Source organism: Lytechinus variegatus, chromosome 17 (genome assembly GCF_018143015.1).
Source record: "Lytechinus variegatus isolate NC3 chromosome 17, Lvar_3.0, whole genome shotgun sequence".
NCBI classification, from domain to species: Eukaryota; Metazoa; Echinodermata; class Echinoidea; order Temnopleuroida; family Toxopneustidae; genus Lytechinus; species Lytechinus variegatus.
In genome coordinates this window covers 10,606,106-10,624,220 of record NC_054756.1, presented here as the reverse complement: position 1 = coordinate 10,624,220, position 18,115 = coordinate 10,606,106, and the positions used below count along the sequence as shown (strand labels likewise).

General features: G+C 39.9%; 1 protein-coding gene across 2 annotated transcripts; it reads right to left on the bottom strand.

The window, feature by feature from the left end:
• Positions 1-14,258: 14,258 nt before the first annotated feature.
• Positions 14,259-17,866, bottom strand: LOC121430838 (piggyBac transposable element-derived protein 5-like). 2 transcript variants are annotated; one of them, XM_041628255.1, is made up of 2 exons: positions 17,754-17,866; positions 14,259-16,011 (listed from the first exon to the last, which is right to left on the bottom strand). In XM_041628255.1, the coding sequence occupies exons 1-2, from the start codon at positions 17,828-17,830 to the stop codon at positions 14,472-14,474; spliced, it is 1,617 nt and encodes a 538-aa protein (XP_041484189.1). In that variant the 5' UTR covers positions 17,831-17,866; the 3' UTR covers positions 14,259-14,471. The 2 variants fall into 2 exon arrangements, with proteins under 2 accessions (XP_041484189.1, XP_041484190.1); XM_041628256.1 differs by having other exon boundaries at positions 14,259-16,016; positions 17,754-17,839.
• Positions 17,867-18,115: the final 249 nt, after the last annotated feature.

Sequence of the window (18,115 nt, the reverse complement as noted above, 5' to 3'; positions counted from 1 at the left end):
TGGCGAAGAAATGCCACTTTGGCAAAATGGGTTAGGTCCATTTCAGTTTAATTGCGAAAGGGGTTAGGTCCACACATATTTTTTTTTGGAAAAGTGAATATCCTAAAAAATGTGAAGACAGGTAGATTTCTTTCATATCCAATTTCATGTTCTCATGGAAGGGTATCATGAAAATTCAGTTTCGCATAAGAATATTGCAATATGGGAGAATTAAAAAAAAAAAATCTTGGAGTGGACCTAACCCCTTTTGTAACAAAACTCTTCTGAAGAACTCATTCGACAAAAGGGGTTTTAGGTCCATTTTTCATGAGTTTTATTTTTTCTGTCTCTAAACCTCTACTTTTTTTACTCTGATGATAAAAAAGAAAATTTGAAATTCAAATGAAAATAGAATGAAAGTGGCAAAGAAAAATCACTTTTTTTAATAAAAAGAGATTGGATTCATTTCAGTTTACTCGCAAACTTGGGGTTAGGTCCACAATGATATATATATATTTAAATATATAGAAAAAAATGAAGACAGGTAGCCACCTAATTCTATGTTCATATGATAAGGTAGGATACATCATGACAATTTTAGTAATTTCTCATAAGAATATTGCAATAAGTGAGGATAAAAAACATGGTTTTTCTCGGAATGGTCCAAAGTGGACCTAACCCCTTTTGCAACTAAACTCTTCATTTATTGCGATCAGGGACTCCAATGGATTGAAGCTCAATCTAATATAGATATAAAATTCAATCTTACCAGATTGGAAATTTCGATCCAATTTTGTGAAATTTATTAGACAGACTTTCGATTACTTATGAATTCTCAAGTTGATATTATTGAAAAGGGGTATTCAAATATGTTTTCATGCAGGATTATAACATCATATTGTAACGCTCCCCACTCTCAAATCTCGCCAAATCAATCTTCTCCGTGTGCTCCAATGTAGCTCTCACTGAACTCACGTATACGTCAATCACACACCATTGATTCACGCTAAAATAAAAATCCTTCTGTCATCAGTTTTCATTCACATTAACAAAATTTATTAAGTAAGTATTCCATAATCCAATCATGAACAATAATAACTGATTATATAGGTCAATTTACCGATTAATAAAGATTACTATTCTTGTATCTCCCCCGATCTTCTATCTGTTTTCCGTTCGTTCTTCTCCTTTTTTCCTGCGCCCTCTACGTTAGAACCTTCAGGCGCTACACTACCCTCTTCTTAGAATGAAACGTCCTCGTTTCGAATTAAAAACATAACCAGGTTCAATATTTGCAAAACACATCTAGAGCAATGTTAAATTTACATTAAAAAAACAACAAAGTTCGCTTTTAAAGATTTCAATAGAAACGCGATGGCGTCTTTCGCAGGCGTTTACTACGGCGTGGTAGCATCTGGTTGCCGGTTCTCTGCTCCTTCGCACGAGGTGGTTCCTGGTCAGGTGGGGATGTTTCTTTGCTCTTGGATGTAGCGGCCACTTCTGAGTAGAGTCGCTTCTTCCTTCTTGTTCCTATCTCTGCAGTACGATCTGTATCTGTTGGACAGTCGTGCTCTTTGCTAGAAATGTCTACTCTAGCTCCAGTTTCCACAGAATTTTCTTCCTGTGATTGAGCATCTTGCTGTTTCTGCGGGTGTTCCTCTGGGGATGCGTCGACTGTGGCTGAAGATAAAGACTTGTCATCGATCTTCTTCAAAGCCCAGTTCGGCACGGGGGCTCCAACATACGTCTTTAAGCGGTTGAAATGAACAACCTTTGGCTTTGATTTAGACGTTTCCTGAATCCGATAGGTCACATCACTGAGAGCATCAATGACAAAGAATGGACCGGTCCAACTCCTCTGTAGCTTGGGAGAAATTCCTTTCTTCCGCCTTTTAGTGTGAAGCCACACCGCATCTCCCTGTTGATAACCTTCCCCTGCCTTGTGAGTGTCGTAAGTACGCTTGTTCCGGTCTGTGTTAACCCTCAAGCGCTCTCTTGTCAACTGGTGGGTGTAATTCATGCGGTCCTGCAGTTGCTCTGTGAACTCAGGGTAACTAGATTCTGGAGTCCCAGAGCTTCCAATCAGCAGATCCACTGGAAGTATCATCTGCCTACCCATCATCAGCTCACTAGGAGTGTAACCAGTAGCTTCATGTTGAGACGAGCGGTATGCCATCATGACCAGAGGTAAACATTCGTCCCAGTCCTTTTGATGATCAGCAACAGCCTTGGCCAATAAATCCTCCAAGGTCCGGTTGAAACGTTCAACCATTCCGTTACTCTGAGGATGAAATGCTGTAGTTCTGGTCTTTGAACATCCCAAGATCTCACAAACACTTTGGAAAAGAGCTGCCTCGAAATTCCGACCTTGATCAGTATGAAGTTCCAATGGCACACCGTATCTGCAGACAAATTCTTCCACAAAGATTCGTGCAACTGTTGCTGCTTCTTGGTTCGGCATTGCAAAAGACTCAGTCCACTTGGTGAAGTAGTCACAGATTACGAGCACGTATTTGTTGCCTCGATCTGACTGTGGAAGGGGTCCCATGATGTCCATTGATACACGCTCCATTGGAGCACCGACGTTGTATACCTGGAGTGGGGCTCGAGGGCGCCGAGATGGGTTCTTCCTAGACTCACATGTGCGGCAAAGTTTGCACCATAGTTCAACATCCATACTAAGTTGAGGCCAATAGCAACGCCGTCGAATTCTTTCAATTGTCCGCTTGCTACCCATATGACCTGCAACCTTGGATTCATGGCACTCTGCAAAGACTTTCTTGCGCAATGCAACAGGTAGAACCAATTGAAGAGAGATTTCCTTTCCGTTGAGGGATTCCCATCGACGATACAGGACGTCCTCTTCCAACTGTAGCCTTTCCCACTGACTCCAAAGAGACTTTACTTTGGGGCTAAGGGGTGCTACCTGTCGCCATGAGGGACGTGTCCCCTTTTTCTTCCATTGGATGATTTGATCTAACTCGGGGTCCTGGCCCTGTACATCTCTCAAATAGGACTTTGTCCACAAGGGATCTTCCTGGTCATTTGATGGGGCGTCAATGTTACCTTTTGTCAGCTGTACTGCCTCCTGGGTTCCTAAGGTAGCGACGTGGATCATTCCAGCTTCAGGACAATCATCTTCGGTATTAGTGCCGACAGATAAGACTTCCTTCAAGATAGATGTTTTTATGGTGTCGTTTTCTTCCAGTCTTTGACAATGTGGACAGTCCTGACAGGGTCTCCTCGAAAGCGCATCTGCATTTCCATGAATGCGACCTGCCCTGTGTTGAATGTCCATGTCATAGGTACCAAGAAGCTCCAACCACCGAGCTACCTGACCAACAGGATTGCGGAAGTTTAACAGCCACTTCAACGCTCCATGATCTGACCGCACTGTGAATTTCCTTCCATAGAGGTAGTGATGAAATTGTTTCACTCCTTCCACAACAGCAAGTAATTCCTTCCTTGTGACACAATAACGCCTCTCTGCCTTTGACATCGACTTGCTGTAGTATGCTATGACCTTCTCTGTACCATGTTGCACCTGGGTGAGGACTGCTCCGAGTCCGTTTGCACTTGCATCAGTGTCAAGGATAAATGGATCGTCAGCAGTAGGGTATGCAAGGACTGGGGAGTTAGTCAGCTCATGTTTTAGTCTCCTGAAAGCCTCCTCACACTCGTCTGTCCAGTGGAATACTCGTCCCTTCTCTGTAAGCTGGTGGAGCGGTCTTGCAATGTCTCCAAAACCCTTCACAAATTTCCTGTAGTAGGAGCATAGTCCAAGGAAACATCTGACATGGTGAACAGTCTGCGGGGTGGGCCATTCTTTGACACTACTGATCTTTTGGGGATCAGCTGAAACTCCTGCTGCTGATACCACGTGACCCAAGAATGCCACTTCTTTCTGTAACAGGACACATTTATTTGGATTAAGTTTTAATCCAAAGCTCTTCAGCCTGTCGAATATGGTGTCCAGTCGGTCGAGCTGCTCCAGTACAGACGAACTGTATACAATGACGTCATCGAGATATACCAGGCAGATGCTGTTAATCAATTCATCCAGGACTTTTGTCATCAGCCGCTCGAATGTTGCAGGGGCATTGCAGAGCCCAAACGGCATCACACGAAACTGATAAAGGCCATACGCTGTGATGAATGCAGTCTTCTCCCGATCTTGTTCTGACATCTCTACTTGCCAGTAACCACTTTGCAGATCGAGAGTTGAGAACCATTGTGATCCAGACAATCTGTCCAATGAATCATCAATACGTGGGAGTGGAAATGCATCTTTGGTGGTCACATCATTCAGCTTCCTGAAGTCAACGCAGAACCGGGTAGAACCGTCCTTCTTCTTGACTAACACGATTGGTGAAGCCCACGGGCTTTCAGACGGTTCAATCACACCACGTCTTGTCATATCCTCAATCTGTGCCGATTCTTCATGTCTTTGATGGACAGGTAATCTCCTTGCTCTCTGTCGAATAGGAGGAAATGTCCCCGTTTCGATCTGGTGCTTCACTACATCTGTTCTCCCCAGGTCCTCTTTACCCTTGGAGAAAACCTCCGAGTGCTTGCAAAGGAGCTTACTCAACTTCACCCTCTCGTCCTTGTTAATAAGTTGTGCGCTGTGTTTCCATGTGTCTTGCAAATGTTCTGGTATCTTCATTCCATCAACAGTTATGTACGGAGTCTTGTCGGTCTTAGAAGGCCTGTCTCCGGAGACAGTTTCCTGTGTAACTACCTCAGCTTTCTGACATTGACCAACGGTGGTCCCTTTGTAAAACTTGACAGGTTGGTTGGATACATTGATGACTCTCACTGGTATTGTCTTGGCGCCCGGCCTCATCACTGCCGCATCAACTAGAACATTTCCTGAGCCAGTCCACTTAGACGAAGGTTCCAGGATTACGTCAGTGAATGCCAAATTGTCTTCCATTTGACCCTTGATAACTTGTCCAGTGAGGGGTGGTAGGGTGACGGTATCACTCACGGTGACTCTGCAACAAGCAGGCGGCCCTTCAAAGCTATGGCAAGGGACCTTCACACCACCTACCCACATTTCCCGACGACCAAAATCAACTTTGCATTTCCAGTCCTCAAGACAATCAAGACCAAGGATTCCATCTTCTTTTACGTCTGCAAACCAAACTAGTTTCCTGCGTAACTTCCCTCCTAGACACATGTTCAGTTCTCCTTTACCCTTGAAGGGAATACTGTGCACATCACTCGCAGTAGTCATTTTAACACCTATGTCTCTCTCAAGTAGCTCATCACATCCGATGAGTGAGGCAACACTTGTCTTAATGACAGAAACTGAAGCACCGCAATCTACCAGCATCCGGACTGTGTGGTCACCAATCATGACATCAACGAAAAGACCAATATCTCCTGACCTAGCTGATCTAACAGGCATATATCGAGCTTCCTCGATTCTTGTTCCATTGGGCCTTTTGGGAACTTCTACCGGCTCTCGACCCTTAAAGTCGGTAGATTCTAGTTTTCCTGTTGCTTGCTGTTTCCTTCTGTCATTGCAGGACAATCAGCCTTGAAGTGTCCTTCGCTCCCGCAATTCCAGCATGTAGCTCCTTTGTTTTTTTCTGCAAAGGATTTGGTTCTTGATTGAGATCTGTAACCTTTCGACCTATCCTTGGACATATCTGCCATGTCTTTTCTCAACTGGGTGACAGTCAGCTGCAGTTCTTTCACTAATGTCTCCAGTTGATGTTCAGTTGGCTTTTTTCCTTCCTTGGTCTCTGCATTCAGAGTCCGAACTTTTCTGTAGTTTACTCGCATTGCTTCTGTAGTCTTGAGCTCAGAGATCCTCGCCGCAACAACGAGTGCATCGTCGATCGTTTCACACTGGGCTTTCATAACCTCGAAGCGAACTTCAGCATCCTTCAGAGCGTCAACGAAACTGTCCTTAGCTAGTGTTCTTCTTGTATCCTCAGATGCACCAGGATATACCTTCCTGATCAGACACTTTACACTATGAGCCAATTCTGTCAGGGTTTCTTCCGCTCCCTGCCTCCTGTTCTTGAGCTTCAAACGGTTTAACTCTGCTTGACCTCTTGATGCATAACGGGTAGTCAAGGCGGCTACTAGAAACTCATAATTCACTCTCTGCGATGGTGACAGTTCCATTAGAATCTCCTGAGCACCATCACGCAGACTTGCTGCGAGAAATACAGCCTTCTCTCGATTGTTCCATGCGTTAATATCTGCTGCTATTTCAAAATGACTTAAATAGCTCTCAAAAACCTCCTTTCCTGTGAATGTGCCTGGCTCATACACTGGCTTTCTGATTGTCCTGTCAGGTGGGCGCACAGATACAATAGGCCTGCCTATCCTCTGAGGCAAGAATTCATGATCCATGGCCGAGTATTCAGGTTGCCTCCTTTCTTTTCTTGGACACTGTGCGTCGTAGTTTAGGTGATCAAATGAACGCAGAATGCGTGCGCGATGCGAATCTAGGGCCTCTCCTTCCCGATAGTTCCAATCGCCTTGTGCGTCTGGGCGTTCGCTGTCTTGAGATCTCAATGATTGTGCAATGTCTGCTATCAAACCATTGTGACCACTATTAATGCTTCTTGCGTTGCGGTAGTCGTTGTTGAATGTATGTGCCCTGTGCATGGGGCCTGGGATTGACGCGTCATTGCGTTCTGTCAAAACGCTTCGCGCGTTGCGGCCTTCGTTGCCCAACGAACGCACTGTATGTGTGTTATCAGGGGTCATGGCCCTACTGCGTGCTCTCAGTACGCCTTCTGCGTTGCGGCCTTCGTCGCTCAATGAACGCACTGTGTGTGCGTTATCAGGGGTCGTCGCCCTATTGCGTTCTCTCGAAACGCATTGTGCGTTGTGGCCTTCGTCGCTCAATGAACGCACCGCGTGCGTCTTGTCCGGGATCAGCTCCTCTCTGCGTCCTCTCAAAACGCTTCCTGCGTTGCGGCTTTCGTCGCTAAACGAACGCACCATGTGTGCGTCATCAGAGGTCGTCGCCCTATTGCGTTCAGTTGAAACGTATTGTGCGTTGCGGCCTTCGTCGCTCAACGAACGCACCGCGTGCGTTTTGTCCGAGATCAGCTCCTCACTGCGTCCTCTCAAAACGCTTCCTGCGTTGCGGCATTCGTCGCTCAACGAACGCACCATGTGTGCGTCATCAAAGGTCGTCGCCCTATTGCGTTCTGTTGAAACGTATTGTGCGTTGTGGCCTTCGTCGCTCAACGAACGCACCGCGTGCGTTTTGTCCGGGATCAGCTCCTCACCATGCCCAATCACACTGCAACCTGCGTCGTGGCCTTCGTTGCTTAACACGCACACTTCGTGCGTAGTGTCAGGAAACATCTCTTCGTTTGGTTCGTCCATAACGCCCTGTGCGTCGTAGCTCCTGTTGCCCAACGCCGAACGCAGTGCTTGCACGTTATTTGAAATCTGCTCCTCCCTGTGTCCGCTCATATCACCTCGTGCGTTATATTCATTGCCCAACGAACGCACATGGCGAGCGTCCTCCACCATTAACGCATCATACAATCTGCTACCGACGCGTCGTGCGTTCCCATAGGCTGCGTGCTGTGGAAAGCTTCGCACGTGGTCTGACACGTGGTACTCATCTACCGTGACAAATGACGCTCCTTCCTCCGGTTGAATTGTTCCAAAACCATAAGGGATAGTTTCATTAGCATGAATAGGGTGTATTCTCGATTCTGAGATTGATGTGGGTTCTGTGGGTTCCATAATTCGTCTAGAATTATCCCGCGACTGCCACCAATGTAACGCTCCCCACTCTCAAATCTCGCCAAATCAATCTTCTCCGTGTGCTCCAATGTAGCTCTCACTGAACTCACGTATACGTCAATCACACACCATTGATTCACGCTAAAATAAGAATCCTTCTGTCATCAGTTTTCATTCACATTAACAAAATTTATTAAGTAAGTATTCCATAATCCAATCATGAACAATAATAACTGATTATATAGGTCAATTTACCGATTAATAAGGATTACTATTCTTGTATCTCCCCCGATCTTCTATCTGTTTTCCGTTCGTTCTTCTCCTTTTTTCCTGCGCCCTCTACGTTAGAACCTTCAGGCGCTACATCATATCTAGATTCAATCATTGCAGCCATGCCTTACTTTAATTGACGCATATCGAACACAGTTTAAAAAAAATACCGCTTGATTATCCAAACGTTAAAAAACACAAAATCATTTAGGAGAAGACTCTTTCTGGGTATTTATAATTCTTATGTGTTCATGAATAATTTCCCTTAAATTGGGAATTTGTGAGCTTTCCCCCTCAGAATTATTCGCAAATCTTTCGCACGCCATCTCCCATACCCTTTATTTCTTTTCTCTATCCAGGGGCGGCGGAACTGGGGGGGGGGACACTTGCTCCCCAAAAAATTATTAGTAGGAAAAATGCCCCCTTTTCCAAGATGGACATTGTCTTTTTTTCAAAATGAAATGTATCCTTTTTCAAAGTAAAAACCCTTTCGGAAGCTCGCATGAGTTTTTGTTTTGTAAGGTACTCACTCTCTCCTTGTTACAAAAATGATTAGAATGTCAAATTTTTAAGTTGTCAAATATCACAAATATTCAGCCCGTGCTCCTCGCTCACATTATTCGATTGGTTAGATCAAGGAGATATCTCCTTGGTTAGTAACCATAGGCGGTGGAAGCGGGGGGGGGGGGGGACGTGTCCCCCCTAAATTTGAGTCGGGGGGATGATCCCCCCTTAAATTTTTAGCTGATGACTAATTTTTTTTTTTTGGCTTGTCAATTTTTATAGCCGGGGCCCCCCTCATTTTTTTTTGTTTGTCAAAAAATTGTGTTGGTCCCCCCCTAAAATTTTTGGCTTCCGCCGCCAATGTTAGTAACATCCTATTTATCATTCACTACACGCAGTCCTTACAAGCTTCCTTTTCTGGTCAGTATATCAACAAAATCATCTCGCGTCAAGTCCAGCTACACATCTTTTTCATAAAAAAACTGCTCTGAATGTATAATTTTCATGTCCTATTACATGAAATGTCCAAAAGGTTGAACCTACGATTCGCGCTCGCCACACCTCGCAAGGATGCCCTTTAACAGTAATTTGCCGCCATAATTGACCAAAGTGCGAGTTTCACATGCAACTTCACATTTGATTTTTTTTCCAAACCACTCGGTCGTGAAAAAATAAAGCCTAAACATTTATTTTATCAATCAGAAATCACTTCAAATAGGCTTTGTTCAACTTAATTACTACAAAACACACAAATGCATACTTCTTGCCAATAATAAGCTCATGGTGAAAATATCCGTTTGGACTATTGCCCATTTTTGATTTTTTTTAATATGTGTCTTTTTGTTTGGCTTCGCCCCCCTCCCCAAACGAAAATATCTTCCGCCGCCCCTAACTCTATCACTTCCCCTCTCAGTCCCCAATCTCTCCTTTTCTACTCTTCTCCCCACAGTGGCGGATCCAGGGGGAGGGGCACATCCGGCCCGTGCCCACCGTTTCTAAGAGTAATAGAAAAAATATTATTTCTTTTTTGCTTGTTAAATTTTACGCGGGAGAAAATTAGCTTCATTTTTTTAGTAAAAACTTCTTTTTCTGCTTGTAAATTTTTACGCGGGATAAAATGACCTCCATTAATTTTGTGTGAAAACCTTTTTTGCTTGTCAAATAGGGTAAAATGTGCCCCCATTTCGGAAAATCCGCGATCCACCCTTCTCTCGCTTTCCCTCACCCGATGACAGGCTGATCAATCGGACCTACACATTTCTTTGAAATATCATTCCCTTTTTACTCTCTACTCAACAGCCTATCTGGTCAGATGCATTTTCCATCTCTCAATCATAATACGCCTACTGTATCAAATGGCAGAATTCACAGATAAATCAACATGATTTCAATCAAAATTTTAATATTCTAAAGAAATAAAGGCAACATGAACATGGTATTTCAATCTTAACAGCCATTACATACAAATTAAATTTTTACTTTAATAAATGAATTTGCAATGGAAGTTAGATGGGTAAGAGACCTTACAAATTTAACCAACCAAAAATTATCAAATTTTGCATGAACATGGCGGCAATAAGTACTATCATTAGGAGTAAACAGTCATAATTATTTTGGAGTGTATCATCTGACTACAAAGAACGCTATTTTGTTCTCATATGACAAGAGGGGATTGCAACCATAATGCTGTCCTTCTCAATGAACAAATTGCCAATTTGTGATCATTAATAACTTATTTTTAAACAGCCATAAACTCTACTGGTCTGATTCATTTCCGATTTTCACCATCAACTTTTTTCTTATTTTAGTTATTTAACAAAATTCATTTTAGTACAGAGGGTAGATTCCCATTCTAATCTTTATACATTAAAACTAATACAGTGCGCTTGAAAAATGGCTGGATATGAAAAACATGCTTTGGAGAATACAGTTCAATGATATTTGCTCCTGGAAGAATTGGCTGTAGTCCAACTAAAACCTTATCTTTATCTTCACATGAATCTGAACCAAAAGCTCTATCAAAACCCTCATCCTCAAATGATATCTTCAGACAAATTAGCAGAGGAGCAACAGCCGTAAGATAAAATGTTGCATTACCAATAACACATATAGCTACACTTCATATCAAATCTGCTTCATACAAGATTTAATAGAAAAAAATATAAACAAGCTTTTTCATAATACACTCGATGTTAATGTGGAAGACAATTGCGTAGAAAAAAATGAAGGAAAAAAAAGGAAGGTAGTATGAATTCTTTATTGTGTTTGTAAAAAGTGATTTATGGCACAGATACACGTCACTACATGGCAAATATGCATATCACTTCCATAATCCTAACTTCAATATGTTATTAAGTGTTTGAATACAAAAATACATATTTGACACTGTACAAAAACTTCAACATCTTCTAAAAACTTCAACATCATTTGGCACCAATATGAATATTAATGTTCAGAGCATACAAAAACTAAACACTAATGAATAAAAAAAATACTAAAAAAAAACAAATAAACATTCAGTTTCTACCAACAAAAACTATGTTAAATTAAAATGTAAATACCGGTAAAAATGTAAGGCAATTTTGCATTTAATTTGAAAGGCAATCTCGTGAAAAAAATAAAGTACATTTTACATCAAACTGTTAAAATACAACACAAAACTACGTTTATATAACACATTTACTTCTAGCTAGACGAAGCTGCTTGTATTAAACACATGAAAACCCTTCAACATACATTTAGCACTGTATTTTGTAAAAAGACATACAAATGTGTATTTCAAATAAAATATGCCAACTGAAAATCGGTAACCAAGATCACATCACATTTGCAAAACCACCTTCACCTTCACCTACACATAGGCCTACATACCAACAACATTCACCAATTGATATCTAACATCCACGTCACATTTCTTTAGTTCAAGATGAAATTAATTTCATGTTCAATCAGGTGGATGGATGTGGTAAAGGTATACAGCAAAAGCACATACAACATAGTTTACGTACATGAACTCCAACAGCATTGTATACAATTTAAAACATTTTACTCTGTACCAAGATCACACCACAACTGAAAAAAACGACACTGACCTACTCATTATAAGTATCAAAATTCCACATCACAATTCTGAATTCAAGATGAAATGAATTCAATGAACATGTACATGTTCACTCAAGGAAAAATAATTAGTATACATGCAGCATAATTTGAGTTTGTGTACAATGTAAGTCAAATTAGTCACCTAATCAGAGCAATACAGAACTTAGGCAAAGCGTGTGTTATTTGCCTTTTCTTTTTACAGATTTATGTGGTGTTCAAGAAGAATGAAACCCCTGAATCAAGCTAACAACGGGGGAAAATCAAAGGATAAGATCAACAAAACTTTGAGAACAATTTGACAAACCACATAAGAAAGTTACAAGTATACGAGCATTTGAATAACAAGATCATTAATGTTTTCGACATCCTCCCATTTAAAATTCAACCAAGTGTGATATTACACTTGTACAACTCCCTTACTTCTTTTGTACATAATCCTTCTTTTACTTCTCTTTCATCAAATCACATCCATAGATCAACTGTACTATCAATGTGAAAAAAAAATTGGTTTGGGGTATGTTTTCTGAGTGTACAATAGAGTATAGACATCACACATCTTGGTCACATTGCCTCTGGGGAACTCCATGGTCGGAAATTGTGATCTCGACATTCAAATATTCATAACTTTCACAGTTTGTTCAAATGTTCTCAAACCGTTGATCTTATCCTTTTATTTTCAAAATTAATATACCCCCTTTCAGGGGCAATAATCACATGTAACTGTCCTGTATGAAACTTGAAAGTGGTTGTTACAGAACAGTAATACCATATAAACCGACAGCAGTCAGAGCACTATAGAGAGCTCTGAGCAGTATCAATTTAATAATCTTCAGAAATTTTTGAAACTCATATTCCATGAGTATTTCTTCATTGGAAGCTGCCATTAATCAGAAGACAATTCTTTATCCTTCTATAAGCTGCTGGTTCAATGATTGAAAATCAGGGTTGGCGATTTTTTGATTTTTAAAAAAAAAATAAAAAAATCGGATTTATTTGATTTAAATCAGATTTTTTAAATTTAAATCAGATTTTTTTTATTTTTTAAGTTCCTTCGAAAAAAGGGTAATTATCCCCCCCCCTTACTCTTACAATGAAATCAATATTGATGTTATACATTTCACCCCTAATATTGTTCTTAACCACATATTTTGGGTTATTTTGTAATTAAAATCCAGTAAAAATGGACAATTAAAAATAAATTTGAGGAATCATGTATCGAACTTAATTCTATCATACATAGGCCTATGAAGGAATATTCCATAGGGAATTCCCAGTGAGTAGAGAAAATTCCCCTCTGGGATTTTTCATTCAAATATTTAAAAAATCCAAGAGAAAAAATCCCTTATCAAAACTGCCAACAAACCCTTTGCCAATTACTAGTATTCATGTATATTGTAAGAGAAATAATTCAAATCAATGATTTTTTTCAATTAGTCACAGCTTTACAATAGTCAAAGAGAGACTACAACTGTATATGTTTAGGATCTTTTTGATAAAAAGCTCTTCTCTTGCTACAGATATAGATGCAAAACTCTCAGTTTTGGAGAACAATATAGGAGATAGCTTAGTCAAAGGGTGACTATACTACATTCTGTTACTGTGATTTTTTTACATTAATCTACAATTTTTATTCCCATATTCTCTACAAAAAAATCTGTTTGATCCATGAAGTATGAAAAAAAATCTACTTACTTTTAACTTAAAGGATAAAAACTGCAAAACTGCTTAAATTACAACATATGTATTACAAAAAGAAGTATTTTATTTTAAATGAGACACAGCTTACAACTGCCAATGATTGTAACTGAAGTACCTGCATCTTAACATTAAAATGCAGTGTTAAATGTTTATACTGAGTTTTGCAAATTGTTGTTATAGAGCTCTTTCCATTATTACATGCAGATACAAAACTTCCATTATTTGTAGCACTGAACATAAAATGGGCTGCAGTGACTTAAAAGGTTTATAAGAGAAAGCTTTTCTCAACAGTCAAATTATGACTGTACTACATTATGTTAATGTGATTTTTATAATTATGTTATTCAAAACATCAAATGTATGATAAATGTAACAATACGAAATAAGAGGCATGTTAAATATGTTGATTACATGCAGGTATCATTTTTTTATTTTACATGACAGAAGTAGTTATGTGTAGGCGAAGGATCAAAACTGGAAAACTGCCAAGTGCCAACAAAGCTTTTCTCATTGACTTTTATATATTATATATTTTTTTTTTACAAACTGCTCTCTGAAAAGTCTTTGGATTATGTAAAAACTTTAAGTTAAGAAAGAAATTGACTAATAATAACTGACAAAGAATGTAAAATTTCAGAAGAAAAACTCGACATAATTTACAAAAAATGAGTACCTATTGATAACATACATCTGTAGTTTTTAAGGAATTACCTGATTTTATTAATTTGATTTTAATTTGTTTTAAGTAGATATGAAGACTTTGTTGATCTTTTATTGATATAAAGTTAATTCAAAGTTTTTCAGTTGACTTGAAGAATTAAAACTGCATTGAACAAATACTTTGTCCATGATTTGTACATTTTTCAATGGAAGTGATTTAAATCAATGATTTAAAAAAAAATCATGGTGATTTAAATCGCGATTTAAATCACGATTTAAATCAACGTGATTTAAATCCGCCAACCCTGTTGAAAATCATATTTCACCTGTTGGAAAGGTGTAATGTGATCAAACAAGAATCAAAGAGAACAGAATAGAAAGTATATTCATTCCTCTTCTTTCACTCTTATCATAAAGTAATCAGATAATTTCCAATCATCTATAGAAAGTAGACCTGCAAACTGTATCCAATATAGACATTCCCAAATCCCTAGCACATTGGTCCAGATAAAATTAGTGATGGTCTTTTATTTCTCACCCTCACCCACATGTTCTTTATGATCCATGAGCTGCTTGCTCAGATTCTGTCGGAACTTCAACATTTTCAGGGTCTTACGCTTCCCATTTGGAGCGGATCTCTGGTGGGCCTTGGAATCTCTCATCAAGACGAATGCATTCAAAATGGCAATGTCAAACACGCACCAGAAGAGGTAGACCCACCATCGAGAACTTTCTCTTGCTGTGGAACACTCTACTCTCGATCTATCCAGTTTTTCCATTCTACCCATGCACTTGTTGTACTCTTTGAGAACACCAGGATAGGGAACTGCCCTTTTCTTTCCACGATGCTCCCATTCAAGTGACGACACAGCTGTTGGGTCATCTGCTGTGGATATTAGATTGACCACATCACGGTTCTGCCAGGCATAGGCATAAGCAGACGTGCTGCCTTGCTGGGCAACAGCGGATTCGCCTTGCTTTGCGACACGAGTCTGAGAGAGAAGGGTGTTTGGAAACCCTTTGAGTTTCCTGGTAACTGTACCACGGGCTAGGACGTCCATGCTGAGTAGTGTCTTGATAAGCTTAGGTGAGGTGAAGTAACTACTCATGGTGATGACGTGGTTGAGTCCTTTGAGCTTTTGGCACAGCTCCAACACCATCCGTGATGGAAACCTCTTTTCAGGCTGAGGCTCATCATCCTCATTTTCATGGTTCACCTCTCCGACGTACACCAAGAACTCGCAGCAGTATCCACTCACAGAGTCCGACCTCATCAATACTTCCATGTTAAACGGTTTCCTGCGGAGAATGAATCCAGGATTGTCTGATGCATGTATATGAGAGGCATGAATCAAACAGCTTTGATGAGAGTTATACTCCAGTAAACATTTGGCTAAGACTTCATTTATCACTGGTCTAACTTCATACAATTTATCATAGTTGGTATCCCCTTCAGGAGGTTGCTTCTTTTCATCATTGGCACAAAAGTTCATGCTGATATCCCTGAAGCGTTCCATACTCATTACATCTGCCATACTAATTGACCCAAGAGGGTTGGACGAATCCCAGAACGCTAGCTCATGCGGGAACGGGATACTCATGAAGATCCGCATTCCAAGAAAGACCTTCATCTCGTCTACTGACACTGGTTTCCAACTTGGAATGTCTGGGTTGGTGATACGCTGCTGCTCAGAAAATTGATTTGTCACTTGGGTTAGATGCTCAATCAACGAAGGAGGAAACATCAAGTAGAAGAAGTCCAGCTCATTGGCAGCAGCCTCAAGGTTTCTTGTTGGTCCAGGGGTAGGACCGGCAAAGTCTCCTGGCTTGTAACTGTACAGCTCCTTTGACCATTGCTCAGAAGCACCATCCTCAGAAGCATCTTCCCTTCCATCCTCGTCCTCATCATCTTCATCGTCAACGTCTAAACCGGTATCTATGTAGTCAAAGCAATGCATGCAGTCATCTTCAATAGGAGGAAAGGCCTGTGGCTCAAAGTTCTTGTCATTGTGATTTCTGCCATCCTCACCGTCATCCATCATAAATCCAGGAAAAGCATTCCCAATCCTATCCTGGAAAAAATATGAAATTTATGCTGTGGTAAGTTTTGAATGATGTGATATTGGAATTTTCCTCTTCAGGTGATTTTGAATTATATGAATGGAGATTGCTGAACTTCATTAAATCTTTTCTTCTAAAATTACATCACTTTTATAGCAAATTGTCTCTTGTGAGAATGAATGAAAGTAGGACCGAAGTATGCAGTGTGCAGTTTGTCAATGTCAGTGACTTGTATGGACTGGCTCAAGTCAGCTAGTCTCCAAATCCAAAACATAATTTCGAGATAATCGCATTCAAGTTTGGAGGTTTAATTTTCAAATGCTCATAATTTCATGATTTGAAAGAAATCTAGACTATATCAATTTAAAGCATAGACCTACATTTTATTTATTTTTTAATACATAAAAAAAATTGTTCGTAATTCAAATTTAGCTTTTTAATACTTGAAATGAACTGCACGTATGCATTTCGGAAACTTGTTCATTTTACCCAAAACAAGGGGTTTGAGCCAAAGTCACTTTGTAAATTCACACATCTCATGAACATTGACAGCGACACAAACCAAGGTTTGAGCCGATTCGTAAAGTAAATTTTTTTTAGCAACACAAACCACATTCCTGCAACATCTAGGTCGGGTTTTGACCTTTACGCACCATTCTAGAGACCTTTAATAGTACACATAGAATGGTTTAGGCTGCTTTGTAAAATCAGAAAGGTAAAATATCGAATCAAAAAGGTCAAGTCCACCTCAGAAAAATGTTGATCAATAGAGAAAAATCAGACAAGCATAATGATGAAAGTTTCATCAAAATCAGATGTAAAACAAGAAATAAAAGAGATTTTTCGCTTATTTTTTATACATAGTCTAATAGACTATCGATTCTCTCATTTGCATGTGACTAATTTTGTGCAGCATAGACATGCAAATGAGAGAATCGATGATGTCCCTAGTAGCATAGTCTATATCTTTTACTTTTAATATTGTTTGAATACAGATTTGACAATAAGGACCAACTTGACTGAACCATAAAATGTTAAAACAATGGTAATTCCACATGTGTCAGGGAGAAATAAAACTTTGTTCACAGGACAATGTCAATGAGGAGAAAATTTGAATATTTCATTTAAAATGATTTACAATTACAAAAGAAATAGTGATCAATGAGTGGATGGTGTTAACCTCCTCATTTGCATACAGATCTGGATGTGAATATATTTAGGCCACTGTCAATATTTTGTAAGTGAAACTTCAAAATGTCATAGGCCTAACTATGTCTTCCTTATTTTACATCCGAGTTTGATGAAATTTTCATTGTTAAGCTTATTATATCATTATCAATTCACCTATTTGTTGGGGTTTGCCTGTCCTTAAAATAATACAAACTTTGATATGAAATCTGGTAATTAAATGGAGTGAATCACGGGCTTGCTTCCAGAATTTTCAAAAATGAAAATTTGACCAAAGATTAGGTTTGAGCCACTGACAAAGTGATGACAACGGCAACGCCACTTTCTCTGAGTCTGACTCGGCTCTGGGTCTCTGCAAACCGACCCCGACGCGGCGGCCAATCGAACCTGCTGCTGCGCTGCCCGACCAGACCCCTGCGAAACCGTACGGTACGGTGTAGGGAACACTGCACGTGCACAGACGTCCCGTCACTCGAGATTGACGTTGACATTGCTTTGCCGCGCCTTTTTTTAACAAGAACATTTGGAAAATATCACCCTAAATTTGAATGCCATATTACCTCTTGAAAAACTCAATGAGATCCGATACAACGAATAGCTTCAGATCGGAAGGAAGTTTGGTGTTGACCGACTTCATGTAGCAGAAGTCAATTTGGAGTATACTTGATCAATCTAACGTAGAGGGCGTCAACACTTGAAACGAACACTGTCCATAACAATAAGAATAAACAAAAATACTAAACTAATTTAAAAAAAGAGAAAAGGATTAATTATCAACAAATCACAAAAAATAATAAACTAATTGTAAAAAAATGAACGGGTCAATTATCAACAAATCACCACACACTGAAACGAGTCAAATCCCTTAATAGGGGCCGGACAAAATGGTTTTTGTATCGTTAGTCTTGCCATTAAACAATTA